The 22,189-nt window shown below is 37.4% G+C and overlaps 1 protein-coding gene across 1 annotated transcript; it reads left to right on the top strand.

The window, feature by feature from the left end:
- The first annotated feature begins 4,121 nt into the window (after positions 1–4,121).
- LOC112568865 lies at positions 4,122–19,593 on the top strand. The gene is made up of 10 exons (XM_025246375.1): positions 4,122–4,299; positions 6,527–6,638; positions 6,789–6,923; positions 7,258–7,449; positions 11,163–11,297; positions 12,308–12,505; positions 13,587–13,715; positions 14,270–14,467; positions 14,923–15,028; positions 18,409–19,593. The coding sequence occupies exons 2-10, from the start codon at positions 6,581–6,583 to the stop codon at positions 18,512–18,514; spliced, it is 1,257 nt and encodes a 418-aa protein (XP_025102160.1). The 5' UTR covers positions 4,122–4,299; positions 6,527–6,580; the 3' UTR covers positions 18,515–19,593.
- Positions 19,594–22,189: the final 2,596 nt, after the last annotated feature.

Genomic DNA, 22,189 nt, shown 5'->3' with positions numbered 1-22,189 from the left:
ATACCATTGACAAATACAGATTTTTGACTACTTCAGGGATCCATCAAATCCATTTGATATGTATGACGTCGATTTGTTTCATCGTTTTTGATTCCGTCGAGCGAACATAACAGTGGAAAATGATTTCGACCATCATTTTCAACGAAAAGACTCTATTCCGCCTTTGTTGCAGGTAAGACTACAGTCACCACCACTATATAAATATATAATTAATAAGTGTAATTGACAGCATTACGTTAAAAATATTTAATAATGTTAGAATGACATCAAAATATAGTTACACAATAAAACAATGGCGTAGAACTTAAGACGGTGTTGACGACAGTGGGTGATGTTTGTTGTTATTATTGCTGCTCTCAGGTAAACATGAGACCACAAAACTTATACATATTTGGAAAGGAAAAAACTTGAACTTTGCAATAAAAGTAATAAAAATTTTCTACTTTCACTCTGGTGACAGCAATAATCCAAAAAATTTCAGTTTGCTGTACTTGGGTTATATGAGCAGACGCACAATTCTGGCCCATCCACTGTGCTCCGAGTGTTGTTTTAGAGTATGTAAACATTATTAAAAAATTGATGGCATTGTATTTAAGTAAAACAACACAGAATAAAGTAGCAGAGCACCCAGAATCTCTTATATAGTTTGATTTAATACATGTTTATCAATTTGACAGGCAGTTCCTTGCAGTATGTCTCAAGTTGTAAGCATGTGGCTCAAGAGATAGATAATCATAATAGGTTAATGTTATCATCGTCCTTTTTAACTAAAAATGGACAGTTTTGTTTAGATGTGAATACTAAAATATATAAATCCTTGAGGTCAATAATATTTCCTATGTCTTTGCAGGTGATGGTGGCATTACAATTTTATGCTACAAGCATAATGCAAGTTGTAGTGGCTGACGGCATTGACATGGATGAATATGGGAGACAGTGGCTACCCGCTGAGGGACTGGCTTAGTTTCCCTTTTTTTAAATGCAGACAAGGAAAAGAACTCCTCCCCTTTAATATCATATGCTTCAGAATATATTTGTGACTTCAGATACATCCCTGCCAAAACAGCAAAAATCATCATGTGTTCCATTGTGCTGTCATAATTTCTAACTGAATAGTCACATTATTATTCAATTTGACTTTGGCTGAATAGCAACATCCACCCCAATCAGTTGGTGAACACTTTCAGCAGCTGGCATTACCAATCCATTTCCATCTGTTTTTCCGTCTAGTATTTGTTACCTCAGCCTGTGCCAGATTTATTTTGATTTCCATGAATTGCAATTCTTTTTTAACAAGATTCAAGTTCACTGTCCAGGAGCTACAAAGTTTTTCGTTCTCTTATCTTTGTTGTGCATTCTTTTGTATCATCAGGTATTTTGCTTTCTTCGGGTGACCCAGTTGACGGATGGAATTCTGGCTGCTTGGTACATCACCTTGTGTGTTTTATCTGACAGTCAAAAAGATTTTTTCAGAAATGTGCAGCTGTCTAGGCCTAAGCCGCTTTGATGGCTTTGAATATTGCTGTGTGGCTCTCTGTGTGGTCTTGATGCTGCGCGAAAGAAATGTTTCTTAGAACAATTGATTCATGACACTTCTACTTGGGAGCACTGAGTACTTACCATCGCATTAGGTTACGTAAAGGTATTGTTTGAATTACTCTTCTGTGTAAGGTTTCTATATAAATAGATTATTGTGTTGCTTGTTATTCTTTGTGATGCCAAGTAACTAGTAAAAAGCAGTTATGTTGATATTTACTACATGCTGCTAGTAGGATTGTGAAGGACATGTTTCTCTCTTTAGAGTTAATATTTAGCACTTTTCACTGGACTCAGGTGTAGCCATTTCAGAACTTCATAACATCTTATTTGCAACTGTTTAAGAATGTAGACACTGCAAATCTGTCATTCAGAAGCTGATCAGTGTCTACTGGAATCTAAACTGTAGAACACTGGTACTGTAACATGCATTAGACTTGAACATTAAAACTTGTTAAATGTCCAAACTGACTGTGGATGTCAAGACAAACCTGCTGTGTACATCTCCCAAATTATGTCATAGTCTGTGTTTGGCACTTGAATTAAACAATTTATAATTTTAAGCCAGCTGTGGAAAATTATATGTAGCTGCCCTCTCTAAAGTACAAAAACCTTGGTGGCTTTTCCTTAATATTTCATGTTTTGTTCAAAAATACCATCAGGAATATCTGATATAAAGTACATTTTTAAAATTTCCCATTTGAAAACATCATCATCTGAAATGTTCAATTCATTGTTGTTTGTTATGCATGAAAATAATAAATCTGCATATACTTCTAGCAAAAGCATCTCCATTGTTGAATTAGAAGATTGAACTGGAGTGTTCTATATTGCACCTCCTATATATGTCAATATTATTATTTTATTACTCTCCCCTATCATGAAAAACTTCTGGAGGAACCAGCATATTAAATGATTCACCACCTGTAACAAAAACTAAATCAGAAATGTATCTAGTTATTTTAAATAAATGTATTTCGGATGGAAATACTTATTTTCAAACCGGCTGTTGTGTGCTGACTATAGGCTTTGCATTTGCATTCTCTCGGTATCTAGAGCTTTTTCTGCGGATGACACAGACGTAAAAAAAAAAGTCTACACAGGTAAACAAAAAGACCAACCTTCGATGTTTATGCCTTCCATCAGTTCTCTGAAATCATCTACCAAAATATTTATCACTTTCTCCTTTCATCACGGGTGTTTCTGGTGGCACCCTGTCCGCTGATGGATGTTTCTGACGACATCGAAATGAAATTATGGAAGATCTTAAATCCGCTCATATCTTTCTTATTTCATCTTTTTCTTTTTTCTGGTAAAGCCTCTTCTTCTCCCTGGTAACCTCCTCGATTAAGACTAATATTTCGCTGTCGCACATCCCTACTTCGTTTCAGTAATGGTGCGCAGACGAATTTCGCGGCTCGGCACCATCGCTGTAGCGCAGTTTTCATTGGTGGAATATACGGTTGGCAAGGCCGCTCCCAAACGAATTTATTTATATCGCCGACCTCGACCGCCGCGCTGACCTGACCCGGTTCTCAGCTAAGCAAGGGGCTGAGCTCGCTCATGCAACAGGCTTGAGACCGCGAACTTAGCCAAGACGAAAAGCGAGTTAAGCAAGACGAAAAGTTAAGACCGCCTATGCACCGCAGCCCCAGTGCGTACCGCAACGCGGGCGCACGCGTGCGCCCGCGGGCGCCTACGACGGGCGGGCCGGACCGCAGCGAAATTTGAGTGAGCGCACGCGGGCGCACGCGTACTTGCTTGAGAGGTACTACGCCACGGGCGCAAAGATGGCCGCCATGGTTGTAAAGTTTAGACGTGTAGATGATATTCACGGTGGATCTTCTAATAAATAAGTATTTTGCAATAGATAGATATATGCAACGACAAAGAAGGATATTTAAAGTTCAGATTTCATCGTCATGTCTTTCTAGAGATGGTAGATGAATTTGCCTTCGACCTTGAAACTTCGAATCGGGACGACAACAACAGAAAGTCTACTCGTCGTTTGTTTTTACGTGATATGCTTGACTACCGCATTGTTCTTTCCACATAATCTTTAATTCTCATGGACTTTTTCCTCTTTTAGTTCCCAAATGAATGCCACTAAAAGTATATTGTTTGGCGCTGCAATAGATTGCTTCTATTAATTCGTCGTCGTTGTCAAATATGCCCATAAACAAAATTATATTTTCTACTTCGCTGTCAGCCGCCATTTTAACAGGCGCCCACGGTGGGCGAAGGGTATCACAAGCTCTCTAGGGCGTGAGTGAGCGCCCGCGGGCATCCGCGGTGAGCGCCCGCGTTACGGTACGCAGGGCTGCTCTAGATCGTGAGTGAGCGCCCGCGTTACTCGGTACGCAGGGCTGTTCTACTCATTTCCAGTAAAGAGGGCCTAAGCCTTTAACCATATATTTCTGGTGGTTTCGGTGAATAACCACCTTTTTTCTTTCAAGTTGCTTTTCCTGTGCTTTCGATATGGAACCACATGCAAATATTAGTTTTGCAAAAATAGTTTTTACTAAAATACTCAGAAAACATATTCCTCAACTCTAAAAATTAAAAAAATAGTAAATATAAAGTCCTTACTTCTTGGAAATCTAGGGTTAATGTTACCATGCGTTTTTAATAGTAACAAATTCCGATGTGTACAACAGCTTCAAATCCAGCTTTGTGTTCGAAGAAAGGATTACGTTGAGCTAGACACGTCGATTATTGAGGCATGGTGTATTGGCTGTCAGTTCAATCTTTTTCTAGTTAAAAGTAAGTTATCGGTGTATGTATTTCGAGTTTGTGTCTATGACCATAGCGATGAGTGTGAACTCGGGTGTTGTAAAATTCCTGTTTATATATCTATCACTTTGCCTGTCTTACTTTTCTGTCTGTAGGCTCTGTAGTGTTTTTTTTTTTTTAACTGTTATACAAGTTGTAGCAAACTTATCAGGAGGGAAGTGTTTACCCCTAGTTCAGCTGCATCCTACCATACACAACATTTATTAAGCACTTCCGATGGGAACGTGTTAAACTCACTCTATGTACAAGTTTCTCTTTCAGTCTTTTTTGTTTACTTCACACACTATATACTATACATATATCCTCTTATGCATTCAGCACTACCAACACGATTATTCGTCTAGGTTTTCTAGCAAATAGTGCTCGATCATTGTGTTTCATTTATGTGGACAAACATAGAGATGACAAATTACATAAAGTCCCATGTTTAGTTAGTGTTCTTTAAACTGTTTAGAAAGACCATGAAACATATGTTGAAGAGTGGTCTACATTCATTCTATATTATAGCTGTAGAAAGTTAATAATTAATATTCATGAAAACTGTGCTCTTTGTATTGATGTTTAATGTTCTGTCTCTTGAAGGGTATTTTTTAATTGGCTGTTTGAGGTTTGTATGTAAGGGTTATAAAGGAAGCCTCTTCATTTTCTCAATCCCCTGTATGACATTACATTTTTGATTTCTCATTGGGCATAGTTTACTCATTCAGTACACAGTAATTCTATAAATATAATGATTCCCTCACTCATCTTAAATAATGTCAGTAAAATCGGTTCTTTACATTTTTTTCAAATAGTGTTAAATATTTTCAATTTACCTATAGTCTGAAATCATAGAGAGCCAGCACATGCCCCAGGACAGACAACCTCTCCAGGCCCGATGTAATTTTGCAATTGTAAATTATTTTCCTAGTATATGTAAATAATATGCTTAAAAGTGGATTGTCAATTTTTATATTTCATTCAATAATGTAAAATAGATTGCAAACATTAGGATGTGCACTAGGATCTGCATCACTACTTGAACATAGAACTGTTTGTACATGAGTGATTAGAAAATGAGGAAAAAAGATGTTGCAGGATCAAACTTGTAGTATCCCACTCCGTGCAAAAAAAATCCTCAGAGTGAGAAATGTTATGTCAATCTTTCTTTAAAAGAAAAAGAAGGAAAATCTTTATATACTATCTAAAACATGATTTTGTATAAATGAGACATTGTGAATTTCAATGGGCGGTCCAGTGGTGCAATGGTTAGTGCCTGTCACCAATGCAGTGAAGGTTGGCTGTTCTGGGTTCAGCTCTCATCTCACACACGCTGTTCTTTCTCCTAATGTGGCATCTGTTTACAGGGCTGGCTGCCTTGCCATGATATAGCCTTAGTTGCTGCCTCAGCTTAAAACACCAATCCTCCTATCCTCCAATCCGTAAATTTCAAGTTTGTATCCTGTTCATTTTAACAGCTGTGAAATACTGATCTACTATAGAGTTCTTTTTAAATCTTATTATAATTAATCAACATTTTGCATAAGAATAATCAATGTTTAGCTGAGGGAAGGTATAGAAACTTTTTACAGTTTGCATATGTTTTAGACCATTATATCTAGATTTACAGCTATATGCTTCAGGGCTTTAGTATTTCTCATTAAGTTGTATGTAGTGTTTGTTTACTCCTTGAGGAGCATAGGGCCGCAACACCTCACCAGTGGATCCGGTTTTGGGCAGCCCCCCTCAGTTGGGCCCATGTGGTTCTGATGTCCTTTACCTAACTCTCTGCTGTTCTTGTCCAAGTCTGCTTTGGTTTCCCAACTCTCCCCTTCCCCTGAGGGTTCCAGTCAAGTGCCTGCTTGGCAATGGTGTCAGCTGGTTTGCGCAGGGTGTGTCCTATCCAGCCTCATTTGTGCTTTTCGATGTCTTGACTAGTGGCATTCTGGTTGGTTCTTTTCCATAGACTGCTGTTGGAGATCTTTTTGTTATTTCCATAAAAATGTGTTTAAAGTATGGTCTGGAAAACTCATTTAAGTCACCTGTTTAAATAATGTTCTTAATATAAAGTACTAAAACTGATACAAATCATACATATTTCAAACATAATCTAGTTGGTAAAATGAAACAGCAAAACATATTGAATGTATAATAAAGCGTTTCAAAATTAAATTTTGATTTTGTTTTCCAGCTCTTATATATTTCATAATTATTGCAGCATTTTTTTACCTGGCCTCACAGACCCTTTCGATACATACCTAGAAGGTTTGAGATGAGCAACTTTTTGTTGTGTCTGGTCATCTTTCACACCTATGTGTTTCGGACACAAGGTAAGACTGTAAAGATAATAGTGATGCAGCATTTCAGCTACTAATTATTGTATACAAGTTACCATTCCTACATGTAATTGAAGTCTTCATTGTTTCCCAATCGTTTAAAAGTACTTTAACTCTTTATGGACTAATCATGTTTCATTGCAGCAAGCAAGATAGAATGCAAGGCTTCTGCTGTTCAGTTGACAAAGGAGACCAACTTGACATGCTATTTCCCAGAAGACCTCATCCAGACCCAGAAAGATTTTTCTGTTTATCACTACGAAGACAAAGAAAGACTAAGTATATTAATAACTTTACCCTAGAACCCAACAAGACACAAATATCTGCCTACACACTTAACATATATTAATGCAGACACAAATATTGTTCAGAAATGAATGCTTCCTGTGCTCACATCATTTTAAGCATTTATTGACTCATTTATGTGTGTATTTTTTATATTTTGCTGCATGTTTCAGTTTATATTTTATGTTTTTCTTCATTTATATTTTTAGCATCGCCCTTGCATCCATTTCCTGTGAGTTGCATACACTCTATTCCACGAACTTTTCTGGAAAAAGCCTTAAAAATCAATGATGAGCTGTGACTTTTTTGTGTTTTTAATTTGTGACAGATGCTGTGGTAGAATGTTTCTGGTTGTCTGGCCAACATAACTGCATCACATTGGAAGGATATGAAATTGACAAAAATATAACCAATATTGTCACAGTTCGCATTCCCAACATGATGAAAAGTAAAACTGGAATCTACTTGTGTAGTTTTATGGGAGTGAGAAACAAAGATAATGGCTTTTGCAAATTAGAAGGTGGGTGAGACGTTTGTTTCTAAATAAAAACTAGAATATTTATTTATTCAGTCAGTCCTGTTAAGCTCTTTGGCATATAGCACAGTATTAAAAAATCTTCCTATTTTCATTGTCTTTGGCCAGGTTTCCTAGGCTGCTCCTATCACAACTTATCACTTACTCATCTCTTTGATGCCAGGTACACAACAGCCCGCTAAACTGAACCTTAAATCTTTCCTTTAGAAGCCTACCTGCAATCTGGAAAGCTGATGGCTAAACATTTACCCTATCAGCTCAACTTTGGCCGAGAATTAAAGAGCTGAAAATTAGTAGCCATCTACATAGGTCATGGTCAAGAGATAATAATGAAATTAGGGGATTTCCTTCTAATATATCCTTATGCTTCATTGCTATAAGAGGAGATCTGGTATTGTGATTCTTTTGTGTATTTATTTTCATTTACAAGAAAATGTAAATTTATAAAAGTAGAATCTGACTGACAGTGTCTTTTAGGAACATTTTCTCTATATGTCATTGAGTAAAAATAGTAGTGACAAAAATAACAACACTAAAGGTATTTTACAAATAAAACATCACAGGTATTTCTAAATAGATTCCTTGCAACCTTGTGACTGTAAGAACCACGACAAAATTTCAAAAACAACTTCATTTTTGTTAGATTCAATTGTCATGCATATTTACATAACTTACATGATTTTATTTAATCGTGTCATTCTCGTGAGACTGAGACTACTAGGGGTGCTTAGTTCCTTCTAGTCCGCCATGTGCTTTCTTTTAAGAGTGAGGCATGAGTGAGGTAGGGCTGATGGCCTGCCTTGTGATAGTTGTCCTAATTCAAGTTAGTAAGAAATATTCCTGTATTTGCCTGCTTTGAGAGGTTTTTGCATTTTTGTATTGTTTACATTTATTATGTGTAGAATGATTATAGATACAAAGAGATGGGATATTTTCCTCATGCAGCATCTTTGTAGGGAAAGATGGTGGGAGAAAATAAAAAGTCCGGATGAAGGATTTGGTAAGGGAATTTTGTGGCTCAAAAGTATAGAGCTTTGTATGCCATGTATTTTTACAAATTCTTGTGTAGCATTTTATCTTGTGACAGTGTATTTTTGGGGAAATGTTGATGCTAAGATATGATGTCTTAGTTGCTGGCACAGCATTAAACACAAACAATAAGGTATGATGTGCATGTGTAACAAGGTGACCTACCACACAGCTCACACTAGTGTTTAATCTGTACATATCGCTCGAACACGTAGCCATAGGTTGTTGGAACCTCTTTATTACAATGATTGCTTGTTGGCCGCCTGAAGGATTTAGCGTAAGACAGAATGTAGCTCCAAGCACAGACTTTGTCCTTAGTCAACCCGGCTGCTTGTTGGCGATGACTTGTCACATCCTTCGCTCAAACTCCTCTCTCTTTCTCTGCCCTCCTCAAGTTGGTTTGGTTGGTTGGTTTATTGATTACGAAAGTACCAACTTAAAATTATAACTTTTAGTTTGGTTGGCTGGTTTATTGAGTACGAAAGTACCAACTTAAAATTATAACTTTTAGTAAGTTCGACATCATGCTTTCCAATCCAATCCAATCCAATACAACTTTATTTATCCACAAGGGCAATTTTAGAATGCTTTCAGAATTAACAAGAAAAGTCAATGATTCCATTTGGAGTCAAAATGACGGGATAGTTTAAGTCATCTTCATAAGCGAATTACTGTTTACATTTGGAGCATAAAATGTGCCTATATGCCGTGAATCATGATCTGATGTTTTCCAAATGCTGTCTATGAAAATGGCTGCTAATATTATAACTTCTTGGGTAGACGACCTCTAAATTATCTTGGCTAAAAATATTTGTCTGCTACTGCAATTCAGACGTGCACTTTGACTCAAAGTAGTAGGGTGCTATACCATAGCCTTTAGCTATCGAACTTGTGGCATTGTATGCACCCAACCCAGATTGTCTTTGGTTTCTCTCTTCCTTTTATGCTCAGGTGTAAAGAAAATTGCTGATTTTATGATGAAGTTCCCTTCTTATCTTCCCACATGACTAACTAGTCTCCACATTTTAATTGTGACCATGTCTCTTTCATTAGAGCATGGTCTTTACTGGTTACTTTTTGTGGCCATTCCATTACATTGAAATCTTTGGTAGTTGGTGGTATTTAATGATGATCAAATTGTTTTATGACAACTTGTACTGTGATTCTCTCTTTTCCAGCTGTGGTCAGTATTTTCACAATGTACTCCAACAGTTCCAAAACTCTTCATCATAACTCCTACTCCAAGCCTGAAAATGAGATCATGCAAAACCTCTTCTCTGAATTCATCACTTTGTTCTGCTTCTATAAGTTCTTAGCAGGTTCTGCTGCTTTTTCTGTAATTGCATCTTTATAAGTCTGGGTTGTTAGCCCCGAACTCAACCCCATAACCTTGAAAACCAGGTTGACTATTTTTTTTTCTGCTTCTATATTCTTTAGACCTGTCTTGGGTTGTTCCAATTACAGCATTACTCCTATCAACATTAGGGAGCTTATGTTTCCCAATGTTATTACAGCTCTTTGATGATTCATTAAAGCACAGACACTTCCCAACCACATTAAGACAGTGATCATTTAGAGGAAAAATCCAGAATATAGGTAGAGAAATTGATGGAATGTTAACATTTAATGCACCTTTTTATACCTTCAGTTAAGCCCAGTATGGTGTGATCAGTGAGTGTAGTGTGCTATATTCCTTTTTTTTCATAAGTATATGTAGAAATGCTTATTTAGTGTCTCAGAAAATAGTACATATGCTAACTGTTTATATCTCCATTTATTCCTATAGTTTAGCAGCATAATTCTGATGTGATGAGATGAAATGTAATCATGAAGGTAGTCTCATGACCTTAGGGTTGTAGGAGATGAGGTGTTAGACTAGTAATGTATACTAATTCTAGGTATGTAAACTATTATTTACAAATACAAAGTATATGCCCATCAGCTGCAATGATCAATTCCGTAAATGAGCAGTAAATCAAAATGACTGCAAACCTTCACAATACATTTGATAAAATTCATGTCTTTCATACAAACATTTCCTTCCATAGCTATAACGATTACATTTAAAGAAATTAGTTTTGCTTACATTATTCTTACTGAGTAGTGTCTTAACTCATGTGGTTAGTATCCTTGACATCAGGACAAGTTACAGATTTTTTAATCAAGACATGAAAAAATCTTTCTGCCAACCTTGGGTATTTCTTTTGTTATTGAAGGCAGTGGAAATAGGGATGGGTTCTATTTTACATATGCTGTGTCCAATACTCAGTACACCTCTTACAGTTTAATTCCCCCACAGCCATAAGGTCATGAGACATTTTACTCATGGTCAAAAGGAAGCATAACTATATAAATATGATCAGTTTTTATTATTATAAGATTGTTAAAAAAGTAATTCAAGAATAAAGCAAGAGTGCATATAATAGGTATATCTTTCTTGTGTAGAGGGTTCATTTTATCCACTGTGGAAAATAGGAAAAAAAAATGTTTACAAATACAGTATCATACAATAGGTATATATATATAAAGTTATGTATGTGTAAATTCTCAAGCTTACCACCAAAGTTTGTGACATGCATAACACTTTATGCATGATCATTGTCTATAGTATTTAGTGTTATAAGTGTTAGAGATTTTTTTACATGCATATTTTTTTGTTGTTGTTGCAGTAACAAAGACAACGTGCAAAGTTTTTTCTATAAAGGAAAGTCAGATGGTGGACTTGACATGTTATTTCCCAGAAGATATCAGCAAAGCTAAGGAAGACTTTGTGGTGTATCATTACAAGGACGAGGATAGGGAAGGTATATTCACTCAACAGAGCCCCTCTGTTTGCCTTGTTTTTTTGCCCCTGTTTATAGTAAACATATAAATGGGACAGCCTTGACCACAGCAATGGATCCTAAAACATGCTTTTCCATAACTATTGTAAATTCAGAATGTTTATCACTAAGATTTCTTGTTATATGAGGTTTGAATTTCGAACCTAGTGTCTAGTGTCTTTTTAAATACAATAACAATAATAAAAAAAAAAATCAAATGACTTTTCAAGCACAATTCTATGGTCTAACATTGAAATGATGACTCTACACTACAGACCATTAGCTCCCTTTTTCTAATGGGAGTGTACATCCCCCTGCCAGCTTATGCAGTTGATGCACTCTCCAAATCAAACCATGCATGGTTTGTCTGCTGCCCTTCTACCGCCAGTCTCTCAAGTCAGCCAAACCACGGATGATGGGAAGGAAAAGAATAATTGATTTTTTTTAACTTTTGAAAACATCTTCACTTCCGAAGTGATCATAGTGATGTTTCATGACACAATGCTTTTATCACTTAAAACTCATTGTATCATAAACATTTGAGCTTGATTATGCTGAAATATTCACATGTACATTGCTTCAGTCTTAAGACTTAATTGGAAAAAATGGCATAATAAATTTCCTATGAAAACAAGCAGTCCAGTTTCTGTGTAAAACTGAATCTGTGTTCTATGAAGCTGAAAATCACAATGAGAAATAACTAGTTTTTCAATTGATGTTAAGAGTTTTTAGTTCCAAATTCAATTAAAAGCAGCATGAAAAGACATAGACATTATTAAGTTTCTCTTGCATCTGGTTTTTTAATGACACAATCATATAAAGTATAGTATACATGTAACAAAGTATATATATGTAACATAAGCTACAGACTGCTTCTCCTTCAGCACCTTAGCTATATACCATTTGCTGCAATAATGTGAAGTAAACTATGCATTTATATGCAGTTAAATGTAAACAAAATCTGACATAATAGTATTTCTGTTTTGTGCCAGCCATAGTAGTAGATTGTTTCTGGATGTCGGATGACCTGCACTGTTACACAAGTCATGGCTACAAGTACAAAGGCTTTGTCAACAATCAAGTGACATTTCAAATAACCCAACTGACTAAAAATGAAACTGGAAAATACAAGTGTTCGAAGTCGCAACTGATGGCAGAAGACGTTGAATTTTGTGAATTTCTGTCCTCAGGTAGGAGATTTTTATTACATCATAAAAGCACATGTAGGCCAGATCTGATGGAATAATTTTTATGAGTTAAATTTTCAGTAACAAAGAGTCTGTAGATTGGCAATATACACAAATTTGCACAGAAAAGTATATATTATGCATATCTTTATAATGGATTCTAATTATATAAAAGTTTGTTGTTTAGTAAATCTGCTGTATAACTTATGTGGAGATGACATTTACTTGCACCTGCCAAATCTACTTGTGCAATATTAAGTTATTAGATGTGACTTTGTTTTGCATTGCAAAATTATTAATGCTGCAAAAAGGGAGTTTGATGGACAAGATGATTTAAAAAAGTGTCAGCTGCAAATTACAAGAATTTTATGTTGTTTGACCTTCCAAAACCTTACACCATCATTGTGTACTTGCACATTTAGACATTTACTGCAGCAGATAGGAAGCCTAATATTAAGATCATAAATTGAATAATTTTTTCTGCCTGATAATATACAATATAAAAACATAGAAATAAAACATTTTTTATAATCTTTATCCCAAATCGGTGTCATTAGCTAAAATTTGTAACTTCAAGCCATGTTAATAAACAGCCTGGCGTGTTTACAACTCCGCTCCTCGTATGATGATCACCTTTTTACTGGTTTTTGTCACCAAAACAATAACATATGGCCACAGGATTTTTAGTTATTGTGCAGAGAAACAATGGAACTCTCTCCCTTTCCATATCTGCCACCTACCCACTATTGAATCCTTTAAACCTGCACTGAATCGCACCTCTTCCGTAAACATTACTACTAACACTCTTTCCCACAATGCTGGTCCTTTTTCACACCCTTCCTTCTGCAATATCATGTTACTCTCAGCTCTTGTTCTTGTTATTTGGTTCCTCTTTGTGTTTTCTGTATTTTATTTTATTCTTCATTTAGTACTGTTGTTAATTCTTTTATAGCTCATAGGTTATTTGTTTGTTTTACTGTCCCTGGTATGCTGTCCATGTTTCGTTCTTGTTTTTAAGTGCTAAGAGCATACTTCTTAGGAGTGTGAGTATGCGCTTTACAAATTTTGCTTTTATTATTACCAGAAAGAAGATGTGAAGTTTATTCAAGGGAATCAACATCTGAGAGTGAGTTGACCTGTTACTTTCCTGAGGATGTTGGGCAGTCAAAGAAAGACTTTGCAGTTTTACATTTTGATGGCCAAGGGGGTCAAGGTTAGTGTATGTTACTTTTTGAGTTGTATAAGGTTACCTAGTTGACTGCTAATGTAATTCACCTAGTCATAGTAAATTTGACCACTATCATCAGCCTGAGTTGATTTAGCCACAGTCTTAGTTGATTCCGCTACAGTGCTCAGTCAATTTGACCACCTCGTACAGATCTGCACTTCATTCACCCTCTAAAGCTTTGTAGTGAGCATCTGTGAGTTCCCACTCATGTATACAGACACCATGCTTTATCCAGTCAGTTCATTCACACACATACACAACACCTAAGCCAGTTACTCTGGTTCCTGACAGTTAAAGTGTACGAACGATCAAAGCATGGACAAACCAGTTCAAGTGAACCTTGAATCTACCAGCCCTTTTTATTTACAATTTTTGACAATACCTTTTATGCGCCTTTGTAGATGGAGGGCATGGACACCCATTCTGGTCCTTTAACTTATCATTACAGTGTCAGACAGTGAAATGAGAAAAGAAGTGAAGGACAATATATTACCTAATTAAATAAATAATCTTCAAAATTTTTTCTTTATGCATTACAGATGTTGTGATTGACTGCTTTTGGCATATCGACAGTCTTATTTGCAATACACAACCTGGCTACCAGGGGAACATGAATGTCTCAAATCGCTTTGTGGCCAAGATTCCACATATATCTGAAAGAGAGACTGAAAGTTATATGTGTGGAGTATCTGGATCATCCCTTCATCAAGTCTTCTTGTGCAGCTCTCACTTAAAAGGTTAAAGAATTACCTTCTAATAAACAGGCTTATCCATAATTATATTTCCATTTCTCTATTGCATTTATGTTTTTCAGCTTGTTTGTCTGTTCCTTGGTCTTTTTTTCATTTTGCATTTTTAAGGGCTTTATTTTCTACTGCTATTTATATTGTTTTCTTCAATTTCTCTTATTTGTGGCGGTTTGCCCATCTATGTCTCTGACTGACCCTCTTGCTATTTCTCTCTTTTCTTAGTGTGTGTGTGTGCAGATACTCGCTTGAGTGCCTGGGAATAAGTGACAATAGGAATGTGAATACATTTGTATGAAGGAGTGCAGAATGGCCAGAAAAGAGATATAAACCTTGTTCCAATGTTTCTGCTCTCTCTGTCTTTTTCTTCCTCTATTCTTTCTGACCAGATATTAGATAACATATAAGTTTTCTTGACTCTATTATTTTGGGTTTTTCTTCTCCAGATGGAAAACCAATGTATGATGCTATTTACAGAGCAGGTTTTCTAACATCCGTTACAGTCATAGTTGGACTCGTTGTGATCTTATTACGGGTCACCTTTTTCAGACGGTAAATATTTCAAGTCGTTAAAAGAAAGGAATTAAATATGCTACCAAATTTGAAGAACCCGTCAGCCATTAAAGCTAGTTATTATCACTTGTTGAATTTCTATCTCCTATCCAGTTGTATGTTTGTATAACAAACAAAAAATTTCTCAGTTCTAGAATAATAAACATTTATATATGTAGTAAGTCCCCACTTAATGTTTCCTTATATTGTCGAGACATTGACGGTTCTAAAACTTGTTGCCTTTCTAGAAGGGGTATTTGCATCCAATCTTTTGGCCACTTTTTGCTTTACCAGATTTTCAAGATTTTCAAAGACAGTGTAGTAAGTTCCTTTTTCTCTCTTCTCCATCACACTTGAGATAGGAGTTAAACCACGCAAATGCAGGTCCAGAAATCCCATAGAGGGTGTGTAGTCTATGAAGGAGCAGAGCGAATGGTCAATAGTGTTGAATAAAGCAGACAGGTCTAGTAAAGGCAGAAACATCACCACTGTCAAGGGCAGATAATATGTCGGTGGTCACTTTAAAGTAGCTTCACTACTTTGAAATATGCTGACTGAGCTAGGGGGATGAGCTGGTGCTCTTGTAAGTAGGCCCAGAGCTGTGTCAAAACTACTTTCTCTATGATCTTTGAGAGAAAAGACAAGTTGGAAACTGGGCGATATTGTTCAACACATTGACAGCAAGCGTGGATTTCTTAAGAAGTGGCTTCACCAGGTAGGAAGTAAAATATCTAAGCACTCAAGAAGAAAGCTTGTGGTTATTGGATCTAACTGGCAAGTTGTTGGCTTGGCTTTCATAATAATTGTCTTTATATCGGCATTGGAGACTGGTTGAAATTTGGTCAGAGAGAATCCCAGGAGAAAACCACAAGAGATGCTGTCAGGCACCGATATCAAGTTCAAGGATAATTGAATGTCCGACATCTTGTTAGCAAAATAGTCACAAAATACTTGCCGCAGCTGTGAAGCAGGACAGGCAGTTGGCAACAGCACTGCCTTGCTAATTCCAGTCATTCGCCTGCAGATATTGAACAGTGTCATGTAGGAAGGGCAGTTAATTATTTGAACCTGAAGATATGTTTTGGCCTTGTTGACACATTTGCAACATCTCTCTTTGCTACATTTTAAGTCTCTTTGTGGATGGTGAGTCCAGTCTTCCACCAAACATGTTCAGCTCGCCAGCAAGTACACTTCACTCTGGTGCATCATCAACCCCAGGGTAACCGAGTAAGGGAATTGCACTACTTGTGGAAGGAATGGACTTGCAGACAAATGTGACAGCTGGAGAGAAGAATATCCAGCACCCAGCTCTGGTTGAGCTCACAAAATTCTGCTACCCCCCCCCCCCTTTCACATCAAACTAGGTTTGCTGAAGAACTTTGTGAAATCCATGGACCAGACATTGCCAGCTTTCCGATACCTGCATGAAAAATTCCCTTGAGTCAGTGAGGCAAAGATTAGAGAGGAAGTTTTTGTGGGTCGTTAGATTCAAGAGCTCTTCAAAGATGACCGGTTCAACAACTGTTGCAGAGTGATGCGAAGAAAGCATGGAATGCCTTTTGCCTAGTTTCTACAAACTTTCTCAGGAATATGAGACCAGAAAACTACAAGGAACTATAGTAGAAGACAAGCTAATGCAGTATCAGAAACTTGGCTGCAAGATGTCTGAAGATCCACTGGCTGCAATATGTCTCATTTGGATGTCTTTCCTGACAACTGTGGTATGGCTAGCGATGAACATGACGACCGTTTTCATCAAGATATTGCAACAATGGAGAAGAGATACCATAGAAAATTGTTCACTATCATGGTGACTGACTACTACTGGACACTCCCCAGAGATACTCCCAAACAGCTGTACATGAGACAGGCAAATAAATCTAAGACGTAGTCTATGACTTAATTTTGTGCAAGTATTAACCATAGGACAATTACTATTAGCATGCATTTCGTGAGATCGATACATATAATTTTTGCAGATATTCTTGTTCAGGACACAAAAATTGATAGGAAATGACTAATTTTATTTCAGTGACTTGAAACATTTGTAAAAATTTGTTGACCGGTGTTATCACAGTATGCCACCCCTTTGTCCATCTTGAAGCATTTTCCTCAATCCAGTATTCTGTTAACTGCTTTTAACCCCTTCTGAATATTTCCATGTTTCTGACAAAACTAGACATGTGATCGTGATGATGAGAGAACAGAACTGATAGTTCCTTTCTCTGACATACAAGATGTCAAGAAGGAGGTATGATTAATTTGATAGCACAGAGAGCATAGCTGAGTGAAGGGTCGCTTCCTAAACAAAACTACCGTAATGAAAGTGAAATGGTCTCACAGCCTTGTGGGCAATCTAGAGAAAGATAAAGGCTAAGGGAGTAAACCCCAGAAAATCGGGATTTTAAGATGGCATCTGGGCAAAGTACTAGTGACCAAGTTCTAGCACCCCTACAGAAATTGATGATGTCAACACAACATCTGGGTGAAAACTTTCCACAATGGAAGTACTGACCTGTCGAGTGAACAGGTGTCAGTTGTGGCGTGACCTGAAAAGTAGATGGGTGCCAACAAACATTTAAGCCTAAAGTGAGGATCATCAAGAGGCAAAGCACAACTAACCACATACCAAATCGGTCGAAACCCAGATTACCAAAGACGATGCAGCCCTCTGGCACACTCCAAGGAGGGGAGGGTGATAAGCATGTTGGTGGACAAATCAAAATATGTCATAATTATTATCTCTCTGTGTATGCATACATATATATAGTTCAGACCCTGTATCATTACTCCTCTGTTATCTTTGAAATTAATATATCCTTTATATACTTAATAGTCTGGCTGTCTCCCTGCAAAATCAAAGTAAAGCCCACCCCCATCAGCACCCATCTATATCTTTAACAACATTGATGTGACAAGGTCAGTAACCATGTGTATCTAATCTGCCAAGTTGCAATGCGTAGGAACGTTACTGTTGAACAAGGAGAGTTGTATACATTTAGATTTTTATTACACCTTTAGCTGGCGGCCTTGAAATGAAAATTAAAATCTTTTTTCTCACTTTCTTGGGTGATGCTGTAGCGCAATGGTTAGCTCCAATACAGTGATGGTTGGCTGTCCTGGGTTCAGCTCACATCTTGGGCATGCTGTTCTTTCTCTGCATGTGGCATCTGTTTACAAGCTGGCGCTGCCTTGCTATGATAGAGTGTTGTTGGCTCGGTGTCAAACACCTATTACCCCCCTCCTCTCTCTTTTTGTAAGCACATACTTGTGTCTGCATGTGTGAGTGTATTCATGAGAGAAAAAAAAGTGCATGTGTGTTCATTCATGTATTTCAAGTGTTTGAAGCAATACATTTAATAATAAGTGTTTTTGTTCAGTTATCAGTTTCTTCCCTGCAAGCGGAAGGTAAAGTTACCTCCCCCAGTACAAGAATGGGAACCAGAGATTTTCATGGCAGATTTGCTCGTGGACGCTCGACCATAATCAATAAATTGCAGAGCATCATACCTTGACTTAGCAAGGCAAGATGAAACTAATAACATGGTGAACACTAAGATCAAATAGTATTTCTTCATTTATACAGGAATGCATTTTTCAGCCATTAAATCAAACAAGGATCTTTCAAGAGAAAGCCAGGGGAAATGATACATGCTGAATCCTCTGATTAAATAGTATCTTTTACATAAGCAAAAGTACCTGTCATGTGGGGGGACTTGCAGAAAGCACATCATCGAAGGAACACTTTATGATGAACTGTCAGGTTCATTTTGAGAGCATTGTATAATATATTTAGGAGTTTTGCACAGGAAGAAATTAAATAAAAAGAATGCAGGACAATTAGTAGGGAGGCCAGTATGGCCTGTTTAAAAAGTGAGGGGCATAGAAGTATGCAAGATGGAGTGCAAAAATCTTTCATAGTGAAAGTGTATTTTTTTTGTCTCATTGTATGCATTCTTTTTGAATCTGTGATATTTGCAATTGTTTTAATAATAATAACACGGATTAATTATAGAGCACAGTTCCCTAATGGCTCACAACACTTTACAAAGAATAACACATTCTAAGATAATAAAAACAGCATAAAATTCTGCATTGTCTGAGCAACCAAGTATAACCAGCAAGCCTATTGTTTAGCCTACCACAGGGCACATGTTTGCATACACTGTGCAAAGAGAGTGCTTAACATGTAGCTATAGATTGTATCTTTATTGAGAATACCACTTGCTGTCTGGGTTATCTTTAAAATTGTTATTATTATTTATTTTTTAGCATTATTATTTATCATCAAGCTTGTAGGTCATTAAGTATTCTGCAAAGGGTAATGTAATAAACTCTCCCTTTGATGAACTCCATGAAGACATTTGGAAAAAAGTCAGGTGCTTACTTTCACTTGATTCAAAGGTAATCAAGCTGATCCATGGAATTACCACAAAATAAGAGCTATTCATTCCAATAACAAAAATAACAATTATCATGAGCAAGAGAGCGAATGTTTTGTATGGTTATGGTTGAATGGTTACATGACAAGATGTAACAAAATAAAGGAATTTATAAAGCATTAATTGTGTTGCTGTAGTATATTCACATTGAGCAGGTTTGGCAGCAAGTATTATTGGCCCAAGTTAAGGTCAATTAACATTGTCATGATGATTGTAAACTACAGGTAGTATTTGAACTATAAATACTAGTGACAATGATTCAACATTAGCATAGGTAGAATTGATTTTTATGAAATGGTGTTTTAGCAAAATTTACCAACTGTTAAATCAAGGAGTGGCTTGTGCCACACAATTCATTTGGTAATAAGTAAATTTAAGCATTTGGTTTTTTTATATAATGCAAGTGACAGCAAATATTTAACAATGTTTACTGCCAAAATGATGTAAATAATTGTTTTTAGATTTTTATTTTGCTCATCTTTAAAATTTTGAACTAAAATCCATTTAATGCTTCAGCTGATGCAAGACAGCGGATTCCATGCTCTAATAAGCAGGACATTAATGATTATTTAAAGGGATTCTCACTCATATTTTCAGACTCAAAAGTGGTATTAATTACGACAACAGCACCACTAAGTTTCACGATTTCTACTCTTATGTTTCCTTTGCTGATGCGCATCTATCCCAAAACTTCGACTGAAGTGCGCAACCTCTGGGTCTCTAACTGAAAAGGTCGCGGGGGCCTTGATTTCGATTTGTGATGGGTTTCCCTGGCTGCTGACGCTGCCTTGGCAAAAATCAACTACGCGGTTACCCCATGGACGTATATTTAGTTCATGTTTACCCTGTGTACGCGGTCATGGGTCGCATGTGCGTTGTTTGATTAGGGTATGTTTTGCAGGCCACAAATCTGGTGTAAATATGCATGGTTTTCCACCAGCGGACAGTCGTTTCAGGCGATTATGGATAAATTTTGTGAAAATGACGCGGCAAAATTGTTCTGAACCCCTCCCCTCCCCCCCCCCCCAAAAAAAGCATCATGGAATTTGTGAATTGCACTTTGCAGACGACTGTTTCGAAGATCAATACACACAATTGTTTTAAGAAGAAGCTGGCTTCTGACAGTATCGAAAGTTAAAAGTGGACTCAGTTCCAAGTATTCTTATAGAAAAATGCATTGCCGCATTGTCAACGCATTCTCCAGTGGCGGCGGTGAGCACACGACAATGATGATGGTGATTTGTAATGCGCGGGTATCCATTCTGAAGAATGTTCATTGCGCAGAAAAAAAAACAAAAGAAGAAAAAATAAAGTGAACAAATAAACATCAGGAAAGTAAAAAATATAGACAGAAGTGTTTCGTGGTTGTTTAAGGTTTGAAAGAAACAGATGGGTTTTCAGTTTCTTGCGGAACGTGGTTGGTGAGGTGATGGTGGAGAGTGACGAGGGCAGAGCATTCCACAGCTTAGGTGCCGCGTGTTTGAGGCCCTGGCTCCAGTGCGCTTCTTGTTGGTGTCTTCCACTGCAGGGAGACAGAAGCGTGACTGGGAGCCTGAGCGCAGGGTACGAGATGGCTGGTACGGAGGAACTATCTCTTGCAAATAGTCGGGAGCAGTTTTAGACATGCAGGACTGGGCAATGGAAAGTACTTTGTAGTCAATACGTTTGCTCATTGGGAGCCAGTTAAGGCTCTGTAGGATCGGGGTGATGTGCTCAGTGGACGACTTTGCACGGGTGACAATCCTGGCAGCTGTGTTTTGAACTCTTTGGAGTCGATCCAGCTGAGTAGCAGGTATACCCCCACAATGCACTATTACAGTAGTCTAATCGTGATATGATGGTAGCCACAGCAAGTGAGTTGGCAGCAGCTTGAGTCAGCATGGGCCGTAGTCTACCTAAAGTCCTCAAAAAGTAGTAGGACTTAGCCACAACAGAACTGACATGGTTGCACATGGAGAGCTCTGCATCAATAAACAGCCCTAGGTCCCGTACACAGTCAGCAAAGACTATGGAGGCATCACCGACCTGCACGGCACTAATGCCAATCTGCTCCCTTCTGGCCCTGGGGCCACACAGTAACGCTTCTGTCTTGTCGTCATTGAGTTTAAGACGATTCCTGGTCATCCACGCCTTCACCGCAACACAACAAGATTCAAGTCGTTGAAGCGCATTCCTAGCCACTGTCGGGTCTGGGGGAAAACTGTTCAGAATCTGTGTATCGTCCGCAAAGAACTGACGTCCCATCTGAAAGCGCTCAATTACCCGTCCAAGCTGTGAAGTATATACTGAAAATAATAATGGACCCAGAACGGATCCCTGTGGTATGCCGAACACCAGAGGAACTGCCTCAGAGCTTGCAGAGCCGACAATCACTCTCTGAGATCTCTCGGCAAGATAGGAGGCAATCCACTGCAGTGCAGCGCCCTGCAATATGCAAACACAGAGTCCCTGAGAGTGAAAAGTAGCAGAAAGAGAGACCCATTAAAGGTTAAAAAAAAAAGTGCACATTATTGTAGAGTAAAATTATTCTTAAATGCAACAATAAGTGCTTTTTATTTCAAAGTCATGAAAATAAATTGAATTATCTTTTAGTATAATTACCTACCTCATAAATTTTACAACACAGATCTCATCAGATTTATGTGATGTATGATCAGAGTATTAGAAACTTTGATGATTCGACCAATGTGCTTTCTATGTAAGCTGTGTATAAAAATTT

This window comes from Pomacea canaliculata, linkage group LG7, assembly GCF_003073045.1.
Source record: "Pomacea canaliculata isolate SZHN2017 linkage group LG7, ASM307304v1, whole genome shotgun sequence".
NCBI lineage: Eukaryota > Metazoa > Mollusca > Gastropoda > Architaenioglossa > Ampullariidae > Pomacea > Pomacea canaliculata.
Note: the sequence above shows the minus strand (reverse complement) of the source record. Positions and strands in the feature narration are given on the sequence as shown.

Bases quoted from the DNA above. Each gene is read 5' to 3' on its own strand.
- LOC112568865 (XM_025246375.1), top strand. From the start codon at position 6,581: ATGAGCAACTTTTTGTTGTGTCTGGTCATCTTTCACACCTATGTGTTT. The intron at 6,924-7,257 runs GTATATTAATAA...AATTTGTGACAG, and splicing joins CGAAGACAAAGAAAGACTAA to ATGCTGTGGTAGAATGTTTC. The intron at 14,468-14,922 runs GTTAAAGAATTA...TTTCTTCTCCAG, and splicing joins GTGCAGCTCTCACTTAAAAG to ATGGAAAACCAATGTATGAT.